The sequence below is a fragment of the Callionymus lyra genome, chromosome 1 (genome assembly GCF_982586985.1).
Source record: "Callionymus lyra chromosome 1, fCalLyr1.hap1.1, whole genome shotgun sequence".
Lineage (NCBI taxonomy): Eukaryota > Metazoa > Chordata > Actinopteri > Syngnathiformes > Callionymidae > Callionymus > Callionymus lyra.
Genome location: NC_141818.1, coordinates 17,461,329 through 17,482,160, shown reverse-complemented (window position 1 = coordinate 17,482,160; position 20,832 = coordinate 17,461,329). Strand labels below are relative to the sequence as shown.

Genomic DNA, 20,832 nt, shown 5'->3' with positions numbered 1-20,832 from the left:
CCACTCTCACGCCCTTAATAACATTATATTAGCACCTTTGGTTAAAACCAGACAGCATGTTTTTATTTTTTTTAAAAACAGACAACATTTGGACAAAAGCTTGATTTTAATATATAGAATCGTCCATATGTTCTTCAGATGTTTGGATTTACAATTTTTCCCATGAACAGAATGTCTTCAGTGGCCTCTTCGACAATGAGAACCATGAATTGGCGATTGAACTTGAGAGATGCAGCCGGCTGGAAAGACATCAGTGTGATTCCGATGCCGGTGGCAGCTGTAGCTTCAGCTCCGGCTTCGTCCACATCCAAGGTGGCCTGGTGAACGACCTAGAAGGAGACAAAGGCAGGATGATGCAGAAGCAGAACACACCATCAACGAGAGGAATAACTTTTTTTCCTCCTTACTCCAGAGACAGCAAGTTTCTGTCCCTCTGCAATGCCACTGAGATCTGCTTTGGCACTGAACATGTCAGTCATTCCAATGTCAGCCAACACGTCGTTCAGAGAATAGGAAGTCTTGATGGAGAATTTAGGGAGATAGACATCATATCTCCTGGAAAAAAAAGATGCTGTAAGTTAGTTTAAAGAAATCGAGCAAAGAAAATGTTTGCAGTGTGAAACTTATCACACAGAAATGTTAAATCACATCATCTTTTAGGCTCAAATTCTTCATCCCAGATATTTTAACTTTTGTTAATATAGTTCCTTTCCACAAAATTAAGTAATTATCAGCTTTTCCTGCAATATATTTATGAAAATTGTATTGATATTTTTATTGATGATGTTTTTTTGTTTCATTGTTATCCAAATTATCTGCTGTTTTATATTGCAGATCAACTGTATTGATTTTAAATTGTTAAATAATCATTTTGTAGTTTATACTGTTTTATAATGTTGATGCTCAATCACACTTTCATTCAGATTAGTTTTAACCAGGGTCATGGGGAAATTTATAATTTTAATGCCTCTATCAATACCTTTGCAGCGATACTTTTAACCAGAAAATATCTGGGGTAAAGGGTTATTTGTATTAGTGTATATTAAAAAAAAATGCTGTTCTCATTATGTGAAAAAACTACATAATTACATTAAATAAACTTTTCTAGTCTATGTTTCTAGTCATTGAAAGTGAAGCATTCAAATTTATGACTTGTGTTATCTAAATTAGTGATTTAGTAAGTATTTCATTGATTTTCCCTACTGTATACTCTCCTCTTTACTCTCACTGTATCCTCCCTCACTCTTTTCTCCATCCATCTGTTTACTCCTCCCTCATCCACCCTCCGAGCCCGTCGCAGCAGGAGGCCGTCAACACCGAGTCTGGTTCTGATAAAGGTTTCTGCTTTCTAAAATGACATTTTTCCTAGCCACTGCCACACTGTGGCTCATTGTTGAGTTGCTGGGATCTGTTTTTCTTTTTTCCACTATACTGTAAAGTGTCTTGAGATAACTTTGGTATGATATGAGACTTTAAATAAAATAAGTTGAATTGATTTGATAAGTTTAAAATACTGTACAATACATGATATTGATCATGATCCAACCTTGATGTTGACCACTTCATCCACTTAGCGATGTGATTTGGACAAATAGTGTTTTCCAGCTCAGTCATGTCTTCAGGCAGAAGCAGAAGCATGGTGTAGGAGCCGTTGAACGGGAGGCGGAGGACTGTGGTTTTAATTCCAATGTCATAATAGCTGTCAAAGTTGCCCTCTTGATTCATCATCTGGACAGGAACCTGGAAAGAAAAGATATAAAAGATTAAAAATCAGAACTCAATTTGTTCAGTAGGTACAAGTGAAACCTTTGTGTTGGCATCTACTGTGAAGTTATCCTCCCGAGTGCGTCTAGGGTTGAAGGACTTCACCCACTTTCCTGTTTGAGAAGAAACGTTCAAGGACTTGAGTGTTAATCAATAAAAAAGATTAGGACAGAATTACCTTTAAAGTGAATGTAGCTGATGAGATACATGACTGTGCTTGGGTCCAGGTCACTAACTAGCTTCTCAATCTTGCCATTTGTCTTGTCCTTCACGTATTCATTGATGGTATTAGCGCTTTCTTCAGCTTTAGCGAAGTCAACAGTGAAGCCGTCTGCAAAGTAGGACTCCTTCAGGGTCTGCAGGAACTCAGGTCTGGGCTTGAAAAGGTCGTCTACGAACACAGCCGTCCCCTCGCTTGAATCTGCAGAAGTCTTCTTGGTCTTATCAAGCATCGTTTGGTAAGACTGATGAAGGTCTTCTGGTGTCATGGTGGTGTGGTTGTAGCCCAGACCCTTGAAGATCTGTCTATGAGTCTCCTCTCGTGCTCCTGCAGACAAGGCGGCCAAGGCCACTGACACACTGGACGGAGAGAAGAAGATATTCTTCCCCTGATTGTCGGCATGTGCGGACAATTTCTGGTACAAACGAACGGCGAAATCTTTGTTTCCGGCCTTCACCAGTGCAAATTTGTCAGAGTCCAGCTCTGTGTCCTGGACGGCACTGTGGTTGCCATGGTGATGGCCCCATCCCAAACACGCCAGGGCCGATAGAAGCACGAAGACACGCAGCATGGTGGACTCTGGGATCACAAGTGCAGCTCGGTTACACAATGATTGCCATCAAAGTTTCACAATAGTTCATTAAGACTCTGCTCACACTGATAATTATATTGAGGTGATTACGTTAAAATAGGATTCAAGAATACAAGTCCTGTCTTCTAATCTCTTCTGTTGACCAACTGTCATCAGTTCGGATTGTTTTATTATTATTTTATTTTTTAACTACCTGCTGATAGTTTCTATTAACACTGCAGATTATATATATTTTGGGGCAAAGACAGAAATATATATATTTTTAAAGTTTTAAGTCTTCACATCAATAACTGTACTATTGAGAAGTTGTTTTTTATAGTAGAGACATTTTGATGCTACTGGTTTATACACTCTGCCCCACCAAGATTCTGACATACAGTCTTTCTTCTTTCTTTTTTTAAACATGGAAACTAAACCGGTCTGATCTTTTTGGATCTAATGTCATCAGGGGGACAACAAAAGTAAATTCAACACAACAGTTATTGCACCTGGAACTGCTGTGACCTTACAAACGAAAACAAACAAATATATTAATGATTAAACTATGACACTTTGCTTTTCTATCTTTCGGGAAAGTGTCTTATTGTGTTGCAACCATTTATTTGAGGGCTGCGCATTTCGACAAACATTTAGCATCGTAAAGCTAATCACACTTTTAAACACAGATCATCGTAAACAAAGCTTTTCATTTTCACTTCGCGGCTCGAATACATCCCTGCACATTTTTTGGACACTCACGCTCCTCTAGGTAAGGCTTGACATGACCAGATAAGTGACTTTATTCTTCTTGATCAACGACTTGAATCGTAAAAAAAAAACCTCCACCAGGTGAGTGTCGCGACTCAGACAAAAATAATCAAACCCAGAGCGCAATGATCGGATCGCATATATGTACTTATTATTAATCATAATTTTACTAATACCACGTCATTTTTTACAATAACTGTCTTTGTAATTACATTAGCTAAATTATTTAAAAAACATTTTATGTTTTTGTATAATTTATTATCATTATTTAATTTCATCGTGAATTATAAAGTCGTGTTTGTAATAAAGCGTGCAAATATTGAAAGTTAAGCAATAAAAGATGAAGGAAAAAAGTGAACATTGTCTACTTACTTTTAACTCCTGCTGAAACCACAAAGACCAGGCAGAGTATTTTTCCCATGGATTTATAAGTTTTTCTGTGACAACTGAACTTTGTCTTTGTTGACTTTCTCTTTGCCTAGCGATTGTATTTATTCAGTCTAATCATTGCTTTAGGCCATTAGTTCAAGTGAAGTTGCAAATACATGTTTGGACTGTACTACACCCACTTAAGTTTACTGGAAGTTGCTTTTAAAACATTACTAGTCTGTGTTAACATGTTCATCACTTTTATCGTCAGTGAAAAGTCTAATAACCAACATGTTGAATGCTGAAACTCATTTAATTATTGTTTTAATCTATGAAACAAAAGTATATGTATCAAGAGGAGATAACTATGAATACTTTCAACGATTTAACTCTAAATCAGAATACAAAAAAACGTTTATTGCTAATACTTTTAATAGTGTGGAAAATAACATGTATTTCATATAAATAAATAAATGAAACAACCACTAAACAAATTAAGTATATGAAACAACATTGATATTCCTGTAAAACATCTACAAATCACCCACATATTGGACCAGCATACTAGTACATTAGTCCGATTTCAACGCACTTTGTTCTTCCAGGTCAGTCACCCGGACTTCATAAACTAAACACTGCCACCGAGTGTTCACTTTTAGGTAATATTTTTAAACATAATTATGTTCATATTATTCTTGGTCCCCCCATAATGTGATCCCTCGCTCAGAATGGTCCCCTAAGCCTATTTCTAACCTTTATTCCTAAATGATAACTCACAAGCAAGACTTTAAAAACTTTATTCATTACTTGAACTTGAGGTAATTATATAAAAAGCAAAAATTACTGGATTATTTTTTATTTGTTTACTTCAGGGATGCCTCCCAAAGATTTGTCTGTCTAGTTGTATGAGTTGTCGAATGAATCCACGATTGGGGATTACCCCCCTGTTTTCCTTAACAGCACAAATGGCGTCTACAAGCGTCAGATTTTGCCTCAGCATCAGGTAAGCCAGGACCAAAGTGGCAGATCTGCTCACGCCAACATGGCAGTGCACTAAGATTTTGCCTGTAAAAAAAAGTAGAAAGTTAAAACATGTTGACATCTTCAAGGAACTAATAAACGGTAGGGCTCACCTCCTCGGCTGAGGGCCGCGTGGATGAAATCTGCTGCTGCCTGGAAGTGGACGCTCATGTCGAAGTCACAGGCGTCACGAGCCTCGATGCCCATATAAGTGACCCCCATGCTCAGGTAGATACCCGGCTGCCCCTTGTGGTTGCTGTGGGCCGCGTTGAGGATGTGACTGATTCTGTGGTTGGTGAGGTCTGCCTTGTTCTCCGCACTGTGTCTGAGAAGAGGCACAATTGTTTTACAAAAAGTTCACACGACCCGACTAACAAATAAATAAATCGTATCACTAATGAAAACCCAACTCTCCTGACGCGCATCACATGTTTCAAATGTTGAAGTCTTCCTCGCCAAAAGATGCAGTAAGTCTCTCATCATGATGATGTTTTAAAGTTATTACTTTATAAGCTTCTTCCCCGTCTGAAATCTCGGCGAATGAGAGGCTACGAGAGTGAAGTCTATTATAACGTAATAATGGTCTTTACTTACTCCCCTAGCCAGCTGTAAACCCGCCCACATTGTTTATACAACGAGTCCCTTGGAGGTGGAGACTTCCAGGGTTGATGACTGGCGATGACTAACTTCGATGCTTGACCAATCACAGCAGAGTGGGCGTGGTGTAGGTAAACCAGATAAAACAGTGTTTTCAGTGGGCGGGGCTTAATCACATTTTCTAATGTAAATATTTCAATGAAAAGAGAGTTTTGCACAACAGACACATACTGATGAGTACAACAGACGTCCAACATATATTTAACTAACATATTATTTGTGTCTTCACCTTAAAGAATCCCAAATTGTTTTGACTTTCGCCAGCATTTGTGCGATTCATTTAGAGTTGTTTTTTATCTACCTTTAGCAGACGATTTTATTCAAAGTGATTTCCCATTCACACACGCAATTACATGACATATACAGTATATTCTTTAGACGTTAACAGCAACAGAACAGTGATGGATTGACAGTGTCCAGCCTGGCATATCATGACAAGCTTCCCTGCTGCGCCGCTGCGAGGAACTCTCACATTGCTCAGGTGTAGTTTACGCAACTTTTCAAAGTGGAATTCAACTGGAGCGTCTGAAGTTACTCAGCGGTTTATCATGATTAATGATCACTTCCTCCTGCTGTGAACCCCAAGCGTTCACTTATAAACAGCCCCCACCGACTATTGCTTAACTCACAGTATCGGAGTAATCGATATTTCAGTGGTGGTGGAGCAGGAATCTACTCACTGATCTCCGATGAAAAGCCGTGGCCAAACTTCATCTGCATGACTGATGATTGCTTTCCCTGTGAACAAGAGTCTTTCCAGCTGCACCACCGCTAACCCGGGCGAACTCAGGTCAATCTCCACTTTCCGAGCAGGAGGCCCATCATTCCAGGAGGCAGGGAGTTTGGACGAGTAAGACATGGCTCTACACAAGAGGAAATATGACTGTCTGGGTTTCTTCTGGATTCAACCCTTGGCTCCGCAGGCTAGCACTGATGGGCCGAAGGGTGCCCCTCCTAAGTGCTGTCTCGTCATTTGAACCATGCATTAATCCGAGACCCCAAGGGTGCTGGTGTTTGGATTTACATAGCAGTCTATTTAAAGCTGTGAAAGCATGCAGAAGTTTCCACTCGGCGGGACTCACTTTCTCCTCTGCAGTTCATTCACAACAATTCAATTCACAAGAGCAACTCATTGTTGCTTGTGCACCATCGATCACAGATTTAAAAAGGCTTGTGAGCCTTTAAGTTGCTTACGGATGAAGATACTCAATTTATTTCGAAACCACACATCTTTGGAAGCTTGTAAAACCGCAACAATAATTGCTCGTCGCCTCCAAATTCACTATATTTTATCACTTTTCCGACTTGAAGGTGTGAGTAAAAGACATCATTACATCACTGGTTGAAAAATATACTCACATTTATTATATTCTGGGCGTTTTTTTCTTTTTCTTACTATGAATAATAATAATTCTCAGGCAGATATTTCCATCATCTGGAAACATGCATTACATTGGAAACAGCACAACAAAAATAATGGACAAATATAACAGATGTTTTGTTTTTTTACATGCAAAGCTGGTATTCATATTTTATTATCAGTATTTCTTTCCATAATACAAAATATGAAATGAAATATGGCACTCCGTTTCTTCTAACTAAAACACAACAGGGGATGATAATCTACTGGACACGTAACTCCGCAGTTTGACGGGGACTCAAGCCAGAGAAACAGTGTTGTGGTCCAACATGAGCTGGTTACATTTTTATTGTTTTATGCTTAAGGGCAGTGATACGTTCATCCATATGTAGGTCTGGCTCACCAAAATAAACGTTATCCATGAAATTGGAGTAATAATTAGGGCAGCAACTATCCAGGGGTTCATTCACCTCAATTAAACTCACAGAGAAGTGGGAAGTACGTCTCCCTGAAGAGCAACAAGACTCTCGGAATACTTTTTAAACAAGCTGTTAGAGGACAATATGATCATCATGCAGGTGGATGATTGAGATTGATTGTTTGACAGCGAGGCCAGATGAAGATGAACCATGTGGTAGGGGATCAGAACCAAGCGACTTTTCGAGGGGGGGGGCGCAGAATAATGGTCGATGATTCCAGAGCTGTGGATTTACAATTAGCTGTCCTTTTTTTACTCTGTCTGAGGAAATAAAATCAAACCCTCACTGAGGCCGGAAAGTCAATTAATGAGATTCATGGTCTTGAGATCAAGGCTCTAATTGAATTAATAGAGAAGAGTAGTAGAGAAGAAGAAGAAGAAGACGAAGGAGGAACATTTTCCTGATTCGAAGTCTGATGAATCAGAAGGCCTTTTTCTCCAGGCGGTCCAGAATGGACTGGATTTTCTGCACGGCCTCCTTCCGGGCCAGCCGCACAGCCTCCTGTCCCTGAGTCTCCACAGAGTCCAGCTCCAGTAGCTCTTTGGTCAGAAGTTCCTCCAGACATCGGTAGCTCTTGTCCGTTTTGTGGCCCACAAACTCATCCACATCCTCCTGTAACATAAACACTCGCGCCATGGAATGCTGGACCTTAGCCATACTGGGGTTGTCATATGGGCCAATTTGTCCAGGAGCCTGGGCCGGGGCAGCTAGAGCAGGGTCATCTGGTAAAGGGTTTGGCTCAGCTCTTCCTGTTCTGGTGTACATTTGGGGAGGTGAACTGATCTCTGTTGAACCAACGTTGGGTGGATTCTGGGAAGCCATCTGCTTGGGCTTAGGGCCCGGCTGAGGAGGACGCTGGTGATGCTGGTCCTTCAGAAACAAATGTATTTAAACACAAGAGCCTTTTTGACATTTAGGTTGATTAAGTGAGCAACTTCTTACCTTGGGTTGGTAGGGCGGGGGTGCTCCAGTTCCAGTGCCTGGCCACGCAGGAGGATGTGCTGGACGCATGTGATTTCCATAATGGTTTTGTGGAGGCTGCTGGCCCGAGTGCCACGGCTGCTGTGAGGCTGCATACCCAGCCTGGTGAGACCAGGCCTCGGCCTGAGAGCTGGGATGCATCGACTGACCAGTTGGGTAGGGAGGGTTCGGAGGCATAGCATGACCACTTTCACTGTAGTGCGGATATCCAGCCGGATAGCCAGGACCCTGAATACACGAAGATCAATTATTCAGCTTTATAACGAGAGATTCATGTGGAAATTCTAGAACCACTGGCGGCGTTAGAACATATTGATACACTTAAATACTGCAAAGGGTCTGCATCACTATTTAGCAGCAGTGTACCAATTTTTTTAATTACAATTTTTAAATGGCTGACAATATTCACAAAATATGCTTATTTTTGTGATGCAATTACAATTCTTTCTGCTAGATGGGAGCGCTCATTATGTCCTCCGCAGCTCAAGGAACAATGAAATCCAAGAGATGACTGAGGACAAGAGGATACAGACAACTCCGGCAGCTCTTAAAGCTGACGTTTACACATATTTTGGTCTTAAAACTTAGAGTCATGTGTTCTATAAATTCTGCACCATCACAGTTAAGTACTCGGGAAATACTACAAATACGTCCTTGTTCATACAATAATAGCAAGGTATTGTATTGTTGCCCCTGTATCGTGGTACGTATTGTATCGCCAGATTATTGCTATTGCAAATCCCTATAAACTACTATTTTAGATCTACACATACCGCTTGACAGTGAGGTCCCGGGTAATGATGGTGCTGGTGCTGAGATGGAGGCTGTCCAGGCGGCCCACTGCCCTGCTCTGCTGGACATCCCTGGCTGGGATACGGACCTGGACCTGCTCTTTGAGGGTCGGCACAGTAGAATGGGTTCGATGGGTGAAATCCACTTGCTGGATATTGACCCTGACCGGGACTGTAGACACCATGGCCATTTGGATAACCTCCAGCTATGACCTTAAGTTACAAGAAAATAGAGTTCATATGGTGTAAAGCACGAAGGCTTAGCATTTAGAAGCGGTCTCCGCTTAGAAGGGCTTAAGATGTGTTGCGTCACGAGCCCTACCTGCGGATTGTACTGCTGTTGCACATCCGAGCCAGAGGGATAAGAGTTTGCATAGTGTCCTGTAGACTGGGACTGAGGGTACCAGTAGTGTGCCGGGTAGCCGGTATACTGAGGACCATCCTGTAATACACAAAAAAACACTCAGACAAGTTATTGGGGCCAAATTTAGTGATTGTTGTGAGTGGGCCATCCAGCCAACAGAGAGGAACAAAGAGACAAAATATGTAGGAAAAAGTAACAGAAGAAAGAATAATAAATATATAATAAACCTAACAAAGTATGCCAATAAACAGTACAATACTTTTAAGGCCTACTTTGTTTACAACACTGGCAATACAAGTTTCTGATTCTGATTTAAAAACCTTTTCCACCCCAAATACGATCTCAAATATGAATTAATTTATTTTAAGGGGCAAGAACGATTCACAAACAGGACAGAACAATATGAAACAATTAACTAAAGAGAGCTGTATTTGGAATTCACACAATAATTCACACAAAATAAAACTGTTAGCTGTCGGAAACATGTTCTACACCGATCAGTTCTACCCTACGATACGATGAGGGTCACATAAATACAGTTAAGGGGGTTTGCACGGACACACTTTGCCCATGTCTGGTTTAATGTGTTTCGATGCATTTTTGACTAAAGTCTGATTTTAGTCCAAGTAAGAATTGTATTATTTATTCATTTTAGTGAGTTGCTGCAACCTCAAAGACAAATGACCCAATGACGAAAAACACACCTCATACCATAATATAAATATACACCATAATAGCTGGTTTGAATCCTTTACTGGGCATCTGATTTGACGTATTTTCACTTATAAATATGTTTGGTTATTGTTGTAAAACTAACCTGAGGACAGATTCTCTCTCATACACGTACTCATCACAGTTCAAACACTGACTCATTTAGCCATTTTCCATGTTTGTAGTCGAGATTCAGGGCCATTTCCAGGTGGAAAAAAAACGGTACAGGCCGAAAGAAAACAAGTGATGTTCAGACGCGGCGGCTGGATCAACAAAATCGACGTGACGTCATCGCCAACGTGACTGGACGTAAACTCGGACAGTGAACTAGCAGGGTAACTATTACATAATAGCAGCTAGCGCGGTTAGCCGTCCAGTTAGCACGGACGCTAACCCACCGAGCCTCACAACAAACACTAGAATAACATAATACATTCAATAAAAGATACCAACTGTGTGAGTTGGAGACATATAGCCAGACGTACCATGATGCTGGTGTAGCTTTCGACGGGTTTTTCCGCGCAAGTCGAGGGCCAGCCAGGGTTGAGATGTGACTGTGTTCAACTGCGATGGCGTGCCAGCTAAGCAGAAGTCCAGTCCCCCGACATTGCCTGGAAACACGTCAAACAAACCGCGGTGTTCTGTGGCATGCGTCCCTATGGTACCATCTGTTGATGGCTGCGGCTCGGTTCGTCTGGCCGCGAGAGATGAAGTCAGGAAATGACTGAATGACAATCCGCTGCTGAGACACTGTCTCTTTAAGAAGAGCTACTGTAGTCAAGAGGTCTCACTCTGTTGTCGTGTGCGATTGTTTACTTTACTAGTTTACCTCTAGAACAAAAATGAAACCATAATATAATAACAATGCATATTATTTATGTGTATCTATGCAGGTCAGTTGGATTTTTTTTTAAAATATAAAGCAGCAGGTATAAAGAAAAGTCAGTTTACAATACAAATAAGGAACCAGATGTTCACATCAAAGCCAAAGAGGATTCACAACAACACATCCACGAAAAAACTAATATAATAAAATAAATAAGAATAAAGAATGGGCGACCGTACGAGCGTCACAACAACAAAATGTTGTCCTCCATGAAATGTGTCGTTCAAATCGTGGGCTCATTCAAACTCCTTACGATACTACTGAAGTGGTTGCGTGTTGAAATATACGATCTTTGGGTAAGCGTCTCGTCAACTGAGACCGTAATTCTATTTATTACTTTGATAAAACAATAAATGTAACTATAATCATTGTCCATATTGTGAATTGTGCGAGTATATCCGAAATATTAAAATATTTACTATACTCAACACTAATGCGGTTGTTTTTCTCGTGGATTACAAATGGTTAACAGAAACCGGAAGTAAACCCTAGCGTTTATAAATACTTCCGGTGCTTGGATTTTTTTGGTTAAAATCACATTTTGGAAAATCGATGGCTTCCCTTGTCCAGGAATCCTCATTCTAAAACAAAAGAGTCGATCAACATGAATTACGTACCCGGGACGGCGAGTCTCATCGACGACATTGACAGTGAGTTGTGTGTCGTTAGCAGCAGCTCCTGAGATGTTAGGACCAGTCGTGTGGATTTGTTGATTCAAAGTTGCTTCATAAAAATGTTCATCTAAATTCTCTTCTTCCTGCAGAGAAGCACCTGGTCCTGCTTCGGGATGGAAGAACACTGATCGGCTACCTGAGGAGTATTGACCAGTTCGGTATAATGTCACAATCGGATTCTTCACTTCGTGCCTAAAAGATTAAACTTGACGTTATCATTTCTAAACTGTCGAAGTCTCACGAAAAAAACTTGTCTTTCAGCCAATTTAGTGTTTCATCAGACTGTTGAGAGGATCCACGTGGGAAAGAAGTTTGGAGATATCCCGAGAGGAATCTTCATCGTCCGAGGAGAGAATGTAGTCCTTCTCGGAGAAATAGTAGGTGCACCTTGTTTACGAAGTACATCATTGACGGATCTGGTACTCGGATTAGAACCTAACTGTTAAAACGTCGAACCATTTTACTCTTGTTTGCATTAACCAACTGTTCGTAAAATCGTAACCAGTCAGGTTCATGTGACCTGCTCTAGTAGAAGAACTCACATTTCTCCGATCCTTAAAACTCTTCACTGGCTTCCAGTTTCTTTCAGGATCAACTTTAAAATTCTGGTTCTATTCATGGTCAGACTCCTCCTTACATCAGTGATCTGTCCAGCCTTATGCAATGTTCTTACTAGGAAGATGTTAATTTTTGTTATACTTTCACAAGGAACTAGTCAAGTTAAGCGCTCTTAGATTTGATTGGGTTGCACTATTTTAGATGTGATTGGTAAAGATGCTTCACTTTTCAATTATGAAGCTGCTTTCCAAATTAAAGGCATATTTTAAAGTACAGGAATTGCATCTTGCATCCAGTGATATCTAACATTCCGGTTGTACTTCATTTTCCGCAGACACCCAAGTTTCATTGCTTCGGGTCAAAACGGACCACACTATGTACAGAAAAGACCCGCCACTGTGTGTGTATTTATGGAAGCCAGGGAGGTTTTTCACCTTGATCCAGAGATGACAGAAGGGATACCACAAACTTTTTCAAGGCCAAAGGGTCAACCCAGAGGCAACCCAATGGTTAAAATTACATTTGGAAAAATCTGAGGGTTCACTTGTCCAGGCATCCTTGTACTTTTTAAGCAAATCCCTTTGGAAGAAATATACATTTTATTTATTTATAGCATGTATTGAAGTTACATGTCAGAATTTGAACATGGAAATATGAATCATATGTGTCATAAATATTGCATGCCTCCTACATTTTTTTCTTTCCAAACAAAGTATTTCTCTACATTTATCTAGTTCTTATCTTATATATCACAAATGCACCCACAATGATCTCTGTGTGAATGCAAATGAGAGCATTTGTTTACAAAATGAGAAAAATGCTCTTGTTGTCTCTGGCTCTGGCAATAACAACAAGGGATGACACAGTTTCTGACCCTTTTGGTGGGTTGCCCCGGCAAAGTAATCTTGTGAAGAGTTCTACGAGTTATGTTCAAAACAAAACCAATCGTAACAAATATGAAGTGAAAAAGTTGAAATGTTACTTGAGTAAAGCAATAACTTCATTTTGACACGTTTGTTTATCCTGCATGTCTGCACAAGTTTTATGGGACCTTATACTTTGCTGTACATTTATTGAATATAATCCCTTTTTTAGAATTTCCTTAATAGCAATGACGTCAATAAGACAGCAGGTGGCAGTAAACTTATTGGTACAAAACGGGTTGAAGGGGAGCTCACGCTGTAGCTCTTCTGCACAACAGAGAGTGACGAATCAAATAGATTCAAATGCTCTTTCACAACACCACCATTAATTAATCATGCATTTCTTGTCATACTTTAATTTCCTGAAGATGTGTTGCAATTAATTTATACATTTGTAGTAATCTTTCAATCCATCAATCGCATAATCTCTTTGTCAGATGACGGAAAAGTCTGAGGTTCTGTATCACTTCTGTATTGTCTTTGAAAATACAGTATTGATGGGCGTGATGTTCTCTCACCAGGACGTGGATAAACCATGTGACGGAGTCTTGCAACAGGTGCCGATCGAGGAGATCCTCGAGGAGCAACGACTGAAGCAACAGGCTAAACAGGAAACGGAAAAGGTCAAAATGCAGGTCCTGAAAGACAGAGGCGTGTCCATCCCTAAAGCTGATAACATGGACGAGTACTAACCTGCCTTTGAGTTTCTTTTGTTGCCAGTTTGTATCAGACTGACTATTATTTGAAAACACATGAGTGTATTTTATGAGCACTTGGCCTCCATACTGAACTGTACTGTGTGAATTTCATTTTAACAATTAAGTCATAACTTCTCAGTTTCCATGATCGCAAGTTTGTTTCTTGGGGGTTCTATAATTTAAACTTTCGTTCTTCGGCTGCACGTATTGTCAGTAGTGTGTAATTATTGGAATACGCTTTATTTGGAATAAGAGTACTGCTTCAAGAACGCTAAATTAAAATTGGGCTATGGTTATCTTGTGTCATTATTTTATTTACATTGAGGGTTTGTTTTTTTTGTTCTCAGAATGCACTAGTCTCAAGTCAAACTGTTTTGATGAAGATGCTCATGGCATTTGGCATGACAACCATCTGACAGATTCATGACATAACTTGGGAGATGGAAGTCCAAATTTCAACATGGATAAACTGGATGAATACAAAACATTTCTTTGTATCACAATTTACTACAAGTTGGTGATGAACTATAGCTTGGACTTTTGGCATTATGAACCTGTTGCATCCTCATTTTATATATATGTTTATTACAAATGCTGTTGATTTAAAAGGACCTTACATGACTCTTAAAGTGAAATTATAAAATCGCAACGCATTCTTAAAGCCTTAGCATAAAACAAGCGCTACAAAATAGGTGAAAGTAAAGGGAAGCTTCGGGGCGAAATCGATACGGAACAGGTGAGTTTTTAGTTTAAACTCATAGGGGTTTAAATCCAATGATTCAGTCATGCATTCAAATAAGGCCATTGTTCAAAATGTTTAAACTAACTCCACTGCGTTACTTAAAACTATAGTTCATATAAAAATAAAAGCCGTTATTTCCGACATATAGTTGGGGAGGTGTATAATCTCGGAAGGTAAAAAAAACTAGAAAGAGTGCATTTCCAGAAGAAAATGCAGTGTGAATGCTGGCCGTAGCTGTAGCTGTGCAGTAGTAGTATTAGTAGTAGTATTAGTAGTAGTCGTGGAAGTGTTAGTGGAATTAGTAGTTGAGGTGGAAGAAGTGGAATTAGAAGTAAAGATAGAAGTATTAGAAAAGTAAAAGTAGTAGTAGAATTAGTAGCGAAAGTATAAGTAGTAGTAGTATTAGTAGTAGTAGAATTCGTCGTAAAAGTAAAAGTAGTAGGTCAAAGTGGAAGGAGTTGGACATGAGTTGAAGATTTTCCCCATTGAAATGAATGGGGTAGAAGCAGAGGAATAAAAGAAAGAGTGGAAGAGATAAAAGAAAGCTAGAACATATCCCACATTTCGGAAACGAGCTGAATTGATAAAAGTTTGAATTGTTCAAATCGGATAAAATTTGTGGGAGGAGAAGCGGCACAAAGTTTAGGTCAGAAGAAAACAGGATCTCAATTGTGTGAATGCTTCCCACAACAAGTTTCACACCAGTGTAATCTGCACTGAAATGAAACAAAAATCGGATTTTCCAACAAATCTATTCGAGTCGAGGCGCTTTGAAAACGCAGTCGTGTCCTTTATTTTGGTGAACGTTTGCCTCCACTTCCGCCGAGGACGCCGCGCTAACTTGCCACACCAGCCACAGGCCCAGCCCAGTTTGATTACGTACCGGGAGAGGTGATGTCCTCTCTCAGCACCGCTTCTAACGCCGAGCCCGTCGCGTCCTAGAGAAGAAGCGACCGAACCCGAGTCGAAGAAGAAGAACCTGCTGCTCGTCATCCTCTCGTCCGCGCGGGGTGGGTTCCTCAAACGCCTCCTCCTCCTCCTCCTCCTCCTCCTCCAAGCCCGCGCATGGCGATCTTCCTCGGGGTCTGGAGCAGGAATGGAGCTCAGCAGCAGCAGCAGGAACCAGAACCAGAACCACGCTCCGCGTCTCTCACATCCTGTTCCAGCCACTTCGACATGAGGGGAAGGTGTGTGGGTCGCGACCAGGAGTGAGCGCCGCCGCTGAAGGAGACGCTGGTCTATAAAACCCTGCAGAAAAAATCTCCCCGCGGAGCCTCCAGGATTGTCTTTGATGGAGCTGGAGAACATAGTAGCCAACACTGTACTGCTGAAGGCGCGAGAGGGTGAGTGACACTGACGCGCGCGCGCGCGGGCGCGGGTAACTAGGCCCTGGATCTGCCTCAATTTTTTATTCATTTTGTGGACTCGTGGTGGGGGGGGGGGGGGGGGGGGGGGGTGATGACAGCAGGTAACCCCCCCCCACCACCACCACTGCTGCAACTCCACGCACGCGCTTGTCAGAAGTCAAGACGCACACGCACGCGCGGGTGAATTTTCACATTCCGATCACGAGCGTTTTCTATCAAATCTATTCCCCACTGTCTCGCATCCGCTTCCACGGCGCGCGCACGCGCATTTCGCAATGATCTTCCTCTACACGCTGGGACACACGCACTTCACACGCCAGTTACGTCATCAGATCACCTTTCAAACTGAAGCCTACACTTGTTCCCACTGCACAAGTGTGTGTGTGTGTGGGGGGGGGGGGGGGGTGAGTGAGTGTGTGTGTGTTATTATGAGCAAGACAAGGCTCTGTGGGCTTTTTTTGTTGTTGGTTCAAATATTCACGTAAATCAACTGTCGAGGTTCTTCTTCCTTGGACCGGTTCAGATGGAAACACATTGAATAAATGGATGGACTGTAAACAAAAAAAAACTAGCAGCTACTTCCTGCCAACATGTTGATGATCCGACATGTCATCCAGCAGTTCTATATATTTAGATGTACAGCCAGAGTTAGAGCGAGGATGCATGTGACTTCAGACCCTTCATGCAATTACGACTGGAAGTTCCTCAGCCAGGGGAGGAAAGGTCCCTCCTTGGTAGTTGATCTACTCCTTCACTTTGGCTGAACATGTCTTCTTAGTAAACAAATTAAAAAAGTTAGTTACATGTGAGGCTAAAAAGATTGCTAGCTGAACAATTTTTGTTAAAAAAAACGTGAAAACTCTTTTTCACACTGTTTTTTTATTTTTATATATTGAGATTATAATGGAATAAAAACATGCAGGAATAGCTAATTCAATGCAGACTGTTTTTTAATAACCCATCCGATTTCTAAAACAACCACCTACATCTTGGACCTGGCTCACCTGTTTGTCCAATGTTTCCTGTTTTTAATTATTTATTAATCGTATGTTTTGTGCAGAAAATTTTGTATCATCATGTAAGCTCAGCATTTGTTGTGGTTTTCGTAAGAAAGATTTTTTTGATCCGAGCATCAGTTTAGTTCATTTATCTGGTATTTTGTAGGGTGAGCATATTCTGAAACTACAAAAAGAGGACACGACCACTTGGAGTTGACGCAAAATTGTCAGGGTTTTTGAGATCGGGTCAAGTGTTGTTTTGTTTTTAATGTAGTTCTAGCTCGGTTAAAACACTTGAATCTGAATTACCAAAATGCACTTTGACCTCTTGGAGAACAAAGCTTATTACAAACTATATCTTCGTCTATCTACAGCCTTTCAGAAAAGTATCACCAATTATAATATTTTCTCAAGGAAATCACAATCATTCTGTAATAGTTCGGTATAAATATTCAGATTTTTAACAAAATACAATGTAATATTTCTCTTCTAGTCTGACAAATCTAAGAACAACTGAGGTAGTAGATTCTTAAATAAACTCTCTTGTGTCAATTTTGTAAGAATCTAAATATTGCCTCAACAATATTAAAATATTTAGTTGACCTATTCCTAAAAATAATTTCTCTTAATATGGCAAAAATATAAAAATGCTTGGAAAAATCACAACGGCGGCTAATGGGGTTGAATCTCATCTTCGAGTTCAAGATGGTTGTGGTCCTCCAGTTACTGAGTTAGTGACGACAGTAGATGGTAAGGGATGATTTAAAGATGGATAGTTAGATTGAGCGTAAATATTCCCAGACATTTGAAGGCTAATAAATACCCTGGACAGGCTGCAACAAAAAGAGGACATGTCCAGGTAAAGGATGACCTATGGTCCCCTTAAATTTTATGACCTGGATTTCTTAAGGGTCGGAGTATAAATAGGAATATAAATTGACGTTTCTGGAACGCACTTGCTTCACATAAAAGGGACTCAAAGTTAACCAAAATCTTTTCTCAAAAGTGGCCTTTTTTAAAAGTTCAGATTACTCTGAAAATAATCCCAACCCTTAGTTGACATGAGGCTGAGTAGAAAATGAGAAGTTTGAATTTTGGGTGAACTATTACTTTAAGCAAAAATGAATGCCAAAAACAACTTGTAAAAAGTTGTGTTAAACCGTCATGATGGAACTAGAACCAAGCAAAGAAACCCTAGTATGCTAAATAAAATAATAACATCAGGGTTTTTTTTATTTTTGGTTAAGTGGAAATCGGTCCGTATTTGGAGCAAAACAGTAGCTAAAGGTCATACAATCATGGTTACAATTATGAAAGCTTTTGGTTATTTGACATTATTTACTGAAATTCAAAGTCATTCAGCTTGTATTTAGATGTATGGAGTTTATCAAGGATATCCGTAGCTCAGGGAAAGAACATTAATTTATGAATGCATAGCTATGATGCATTGAAGCATACAAGGCCTCGGGGGGGAAAAATCTTTATCGTATTTATCTGTCCATTATCTTTGATCTGAACTTTTGGATGCATGCATATGGCCCAGAGGAACCTCAATATACGCACCAAGTATATTCACATGTCGGTGGAAAAATGGAATTTACACTTGAGGGTCCATGACGGCAATAAAACCCATTGACTAATGCCCAGTTTTAAATTACACTCACATCCAGAGATATTGAAGTAGAATGTTGTTTTTTACTTCATGTCAAATTAATGTTGGCTGTTAAAAGATTCTCGATCCCGGCAGTGCATTATGGGACTTGTTTGAGTAATAGTGGAGCCCTGATCTGGCCCCCAGGCCTTGACTTTAGACATGCTTTGAGTACGATTTGTTAAAGTCTATGTGGCAGATCTCTGTGAGATGTATTTGTTGTCTGATCTGGCTCAGAATCAATTTCTAATGCGGTCGATCTGACGCTCACTATCGACACCCACATTTGTGGTTGCAGCTCCATGACCTCAAGTGAAGTCCGTGTTATGACGCCCCATCATAGGGAAATAAAAAGGATAGTGACGTAAAGCAGGCGAGGAAAAAAAAAAGAAGCGACTCCAGGTCACAGTCGGTGATCGTGAAATAAGCTGCACAAATAATTAAGAACAGTTAATGACTCGTGACAGAACTTTTCTTGTGTCTGTTGGTGCCGGTCCAGTCCCTCTTCTGTGCCTGCGTTGTGGGAGAGAAAAGGCCTTTTTACAACCTCGCATCAGGGATGAGACGACCCTTTGAGTAAACAGCTGAAGCTTTTCTGAGGCAGCCTGATCAATGGTTCCAGTCCGACGACCAACACCACTCGCAGCAAAAACATGTCGCAGCGTTGTTATGAGTGAGTTATCGATCCTGGCACCAGGGTTTTACCTTACAGCCACTTTGAGTGTGTGCCGCTGGTGGTTCCTCTCCCACGGCTGAGCCAACTTTGAGGTCACATACTATCAGCAGTAGGAGAATGTGAAAGGAGGGAATAAAGAGTGTTTGTTTATGTTTGCGCATTGCTGAACCAAACTCTTTTTTTTTTTTCTTCCTTTTTTCTTCCCCTAACTCTTCCCGGAAAGTCCAGTTTACTCTGCAATCTCTCAGTGTTTATGTCGGCATCATCACATTTTCCCAAATGGCCGGTGAGGCGAGCAAATAAAAAAAAAGCTATTGATATCTCCAAAGTGAATGTGGTGAAACGGATTTGACACAATTTTGCGTCATCTCTGGGGTGAGTGACAAACCCTCAATGTTCCTCTGATAATTGGAGTTGGCTGGTGCACAGGCTTCTCATACGTGAGATGAATTTAAAAAAGACCCCAACAGTAACGCCACAGACTGCTTCAGGAAAGCTCAACTGAGGCGTCTTTTTGTTTTGCCTTAATAACTTAATAACCCGACTGCTTCTTTTAATGGACACCAAGATCGTTATAAACTAATAATGCAGTCAATATATATATATTTTTATTCCTACATTTAATCTAAAGATTCCTTAAAAGCTTATTAGCTGTTGTTCGAAGCAACAGTTTTCAGAGTTGTATTAGACTCAGTGTTCATGTGCACAAAAGTAGTTTAACATTGTTTTAGAGATTTTATTTTTGCAAAAGTGTATTTAGGAGTCTTGAAATAGTTTCTGATTAATGATATTTTAGCTGCTTTGTAGAAGATTAGTATCACAACAAAGAATATTGATGTTTGTTTCAAAAATGTTCCTCTGGCTGTACTTTAGAGTTATATTATTGATTGAGATAGCAGTTCATTCCTCTGTTGTACTGTGAAATATATCAGAAATGTATCAGATGGTCCAAATTGCAGTAGCGATGAACTCTTGTTGTTTATTAGGGCATCGTATCGATCGAAAACTTTCGCAACTGGTACTGATATCGATGCCTTCAATTCGATACTGGCTTCAGAACGAGACTTTTTTCGATACCAGTTTAATGAGATCAATTCTATTGGAAAAAAATGACATTACACTTGGTACTTATTTGTCTTTTTTTTGTTGTAAAAATAACGGCTTTAAGTGGAATATTAGCAAAGCTGAAAATTGAAACTCAAGATAATTTCCAGTGCAAAAGAAAGAAAACTAACTAAGTCACAAATCAATTTCATGTTCACTACCTTTGTCACTTGTTAGTTTTTCTTGAGAAAAATCCACACATCATCAAGTTTTTGTCAGGTGTGGGTAACGAAACCTAGCACCAAAAGACAAAGCATATTTTGATACTCTGTACTACCGAAGCATTTTGTCGGTGCCTCCAAAGAACCCAAAGTTCGATACCTAGCCCTGTTGTTTATATACCTAATATCAAGCATTTTTCTGAAGATTTGTCTTCCCTCTTGTTAATAGATATTAAAGTATATTGTTATACTTACAGGAAATATATATTCAATGTCCACTCATGTATCAGGCTAAACGTTGTATCGCCAGATTATTGCCCTATTGCTCACAAAATGTAT

At 40.2% G+C, this 20,832-nt stretch overlaps 5 protein-coding genes across 6 annotated transcripts in view; 2 read left to right on the top strand and 3 right to left on the bottom strand.

Moving 5' to 3' along the window:
• Positions 1–87: 87 nt before the first annotated feature.
• Positions 88–3,714, bottom strand: LOC148088245 (alpha-1-antitrypsin-like protein CM55-MS). Of its 2 annotated transcripts, none has more exons than XM_087795351.1 (6): positions 3,696–3,714; positions 1,943–2,563; positions 1,807–1,877; positions 1,547–1,740; positions 408–555; positions 88–329 (listed from the first exon to the last, which is right to left on the bottom strand). In XM_087795351.1, exons 2-6 carry the CDS (start codon positions 2,553–2,555, stop codon positions 135–137), a joined length of 1,221 nt encoding a protein of 406 aa, XP_087651477.1. In that variant the 5' UTR covers positions 2,556–2,563; positions 3,696–3,714; the 3' UTR covers positions 88–134. The 2 variants fall into 2 exon arrangements, with proteins under 2 accessions (XP_087651477.1, XP_087651485.1); XM_087795359.1 differs by lacking the exon at positions 3,696–3,714 and adding an exon at positions 3,315–3,416.
• Positions 3,715–4,541: 827 nt separating this feature from the next.
• On the bottom strand, positions 4,542–6,262 carry LOC148088244 (dual specificity protein phosphatase 26-like). The gene is made up of 3 exons (XM_087805049.1): positions 6,050–6,262; positions 4,826–5,037; positions 4,542–4,757 (listed from the first exon to the last, which is right to left on the bottom strand). Exons 1-3 carry the CDS (start codon positions 6,226–6,228, stop codon positions 4,561–4,563), a joined length of 588 nt encoding a protein of 195 aa, XP_087661175.1. The 5' UTR covers positions 6,229–6,262; the 3' UTR covers positions 4,542–4,560.
• A 600-nt stretch (positions 6,263–6,862) lies between these two features.
• Positions 6,863–11,344, bottom strand: bag4 (BAG cochaperone 4). Its single transcript, XM_087795336.1, has 5 exons — positions 10,541–11,344; positions 9,303–9,422; positions 8,963–9,193; positions 8,151–8,417; positions 6,863–8,078 (listed from the first exon to the last, which is right to left on the bottom strand). Exons 1-5 carry the CDS (start codon positions 10,541–10,543, stop codon positions 7,629–7,631), a joined length of 1,071 nt encoding a protein of 356 aa, XP_087651462.1. The 5' UTR covers positions 10,544–11,344; the 3' UTR covers positions 6,863–7,628.
• Positions 11,345–11,459: 115 nt separating this feature from the next.
• lsm1 (LSM1, U6 small nuclear RNA associated) lies at positions 11,460–14,090 on the top strand. Its single transcript, XM_087804922.1, has 4 exons — positions 11,460–11,591; positions 11,705–11,773; positions 11,877–11,992; positions 13,618–14,090. The coding sequence occupies exons 1-4, from the start codon at positions 11,546–11,548 to the stop codon at positions 13,786–13,788; spliced, it is 402 nt and encodes a 133-aa protein (XP_087661048.1). The 5' UTR covers positions 11,460–11,545; the 3' UTR covers positions 13,789–14,090.
• A 1,334-nt stretch (positions 14,091–15,424) lies between these two features.
• Positions 15,425–20,832, top strand: part of grk5l (G protein-coupled receptor kinase 5 like) — a 32,818-nt gene continuing 27,410 nt past the window's right edge. Inside the window, exon 1 of the mRNA XM_087795322.1 lies at positions 15,425–15,879. Coding sequence (XP_087651448.1) covers positions 15,828–15,879 — 52 coding nt within the window. The 5' untranslated portion in view covers positions 15,425–15,827. The remainder of the gene's footprint in view (positions 15,880–20,832) is intronic.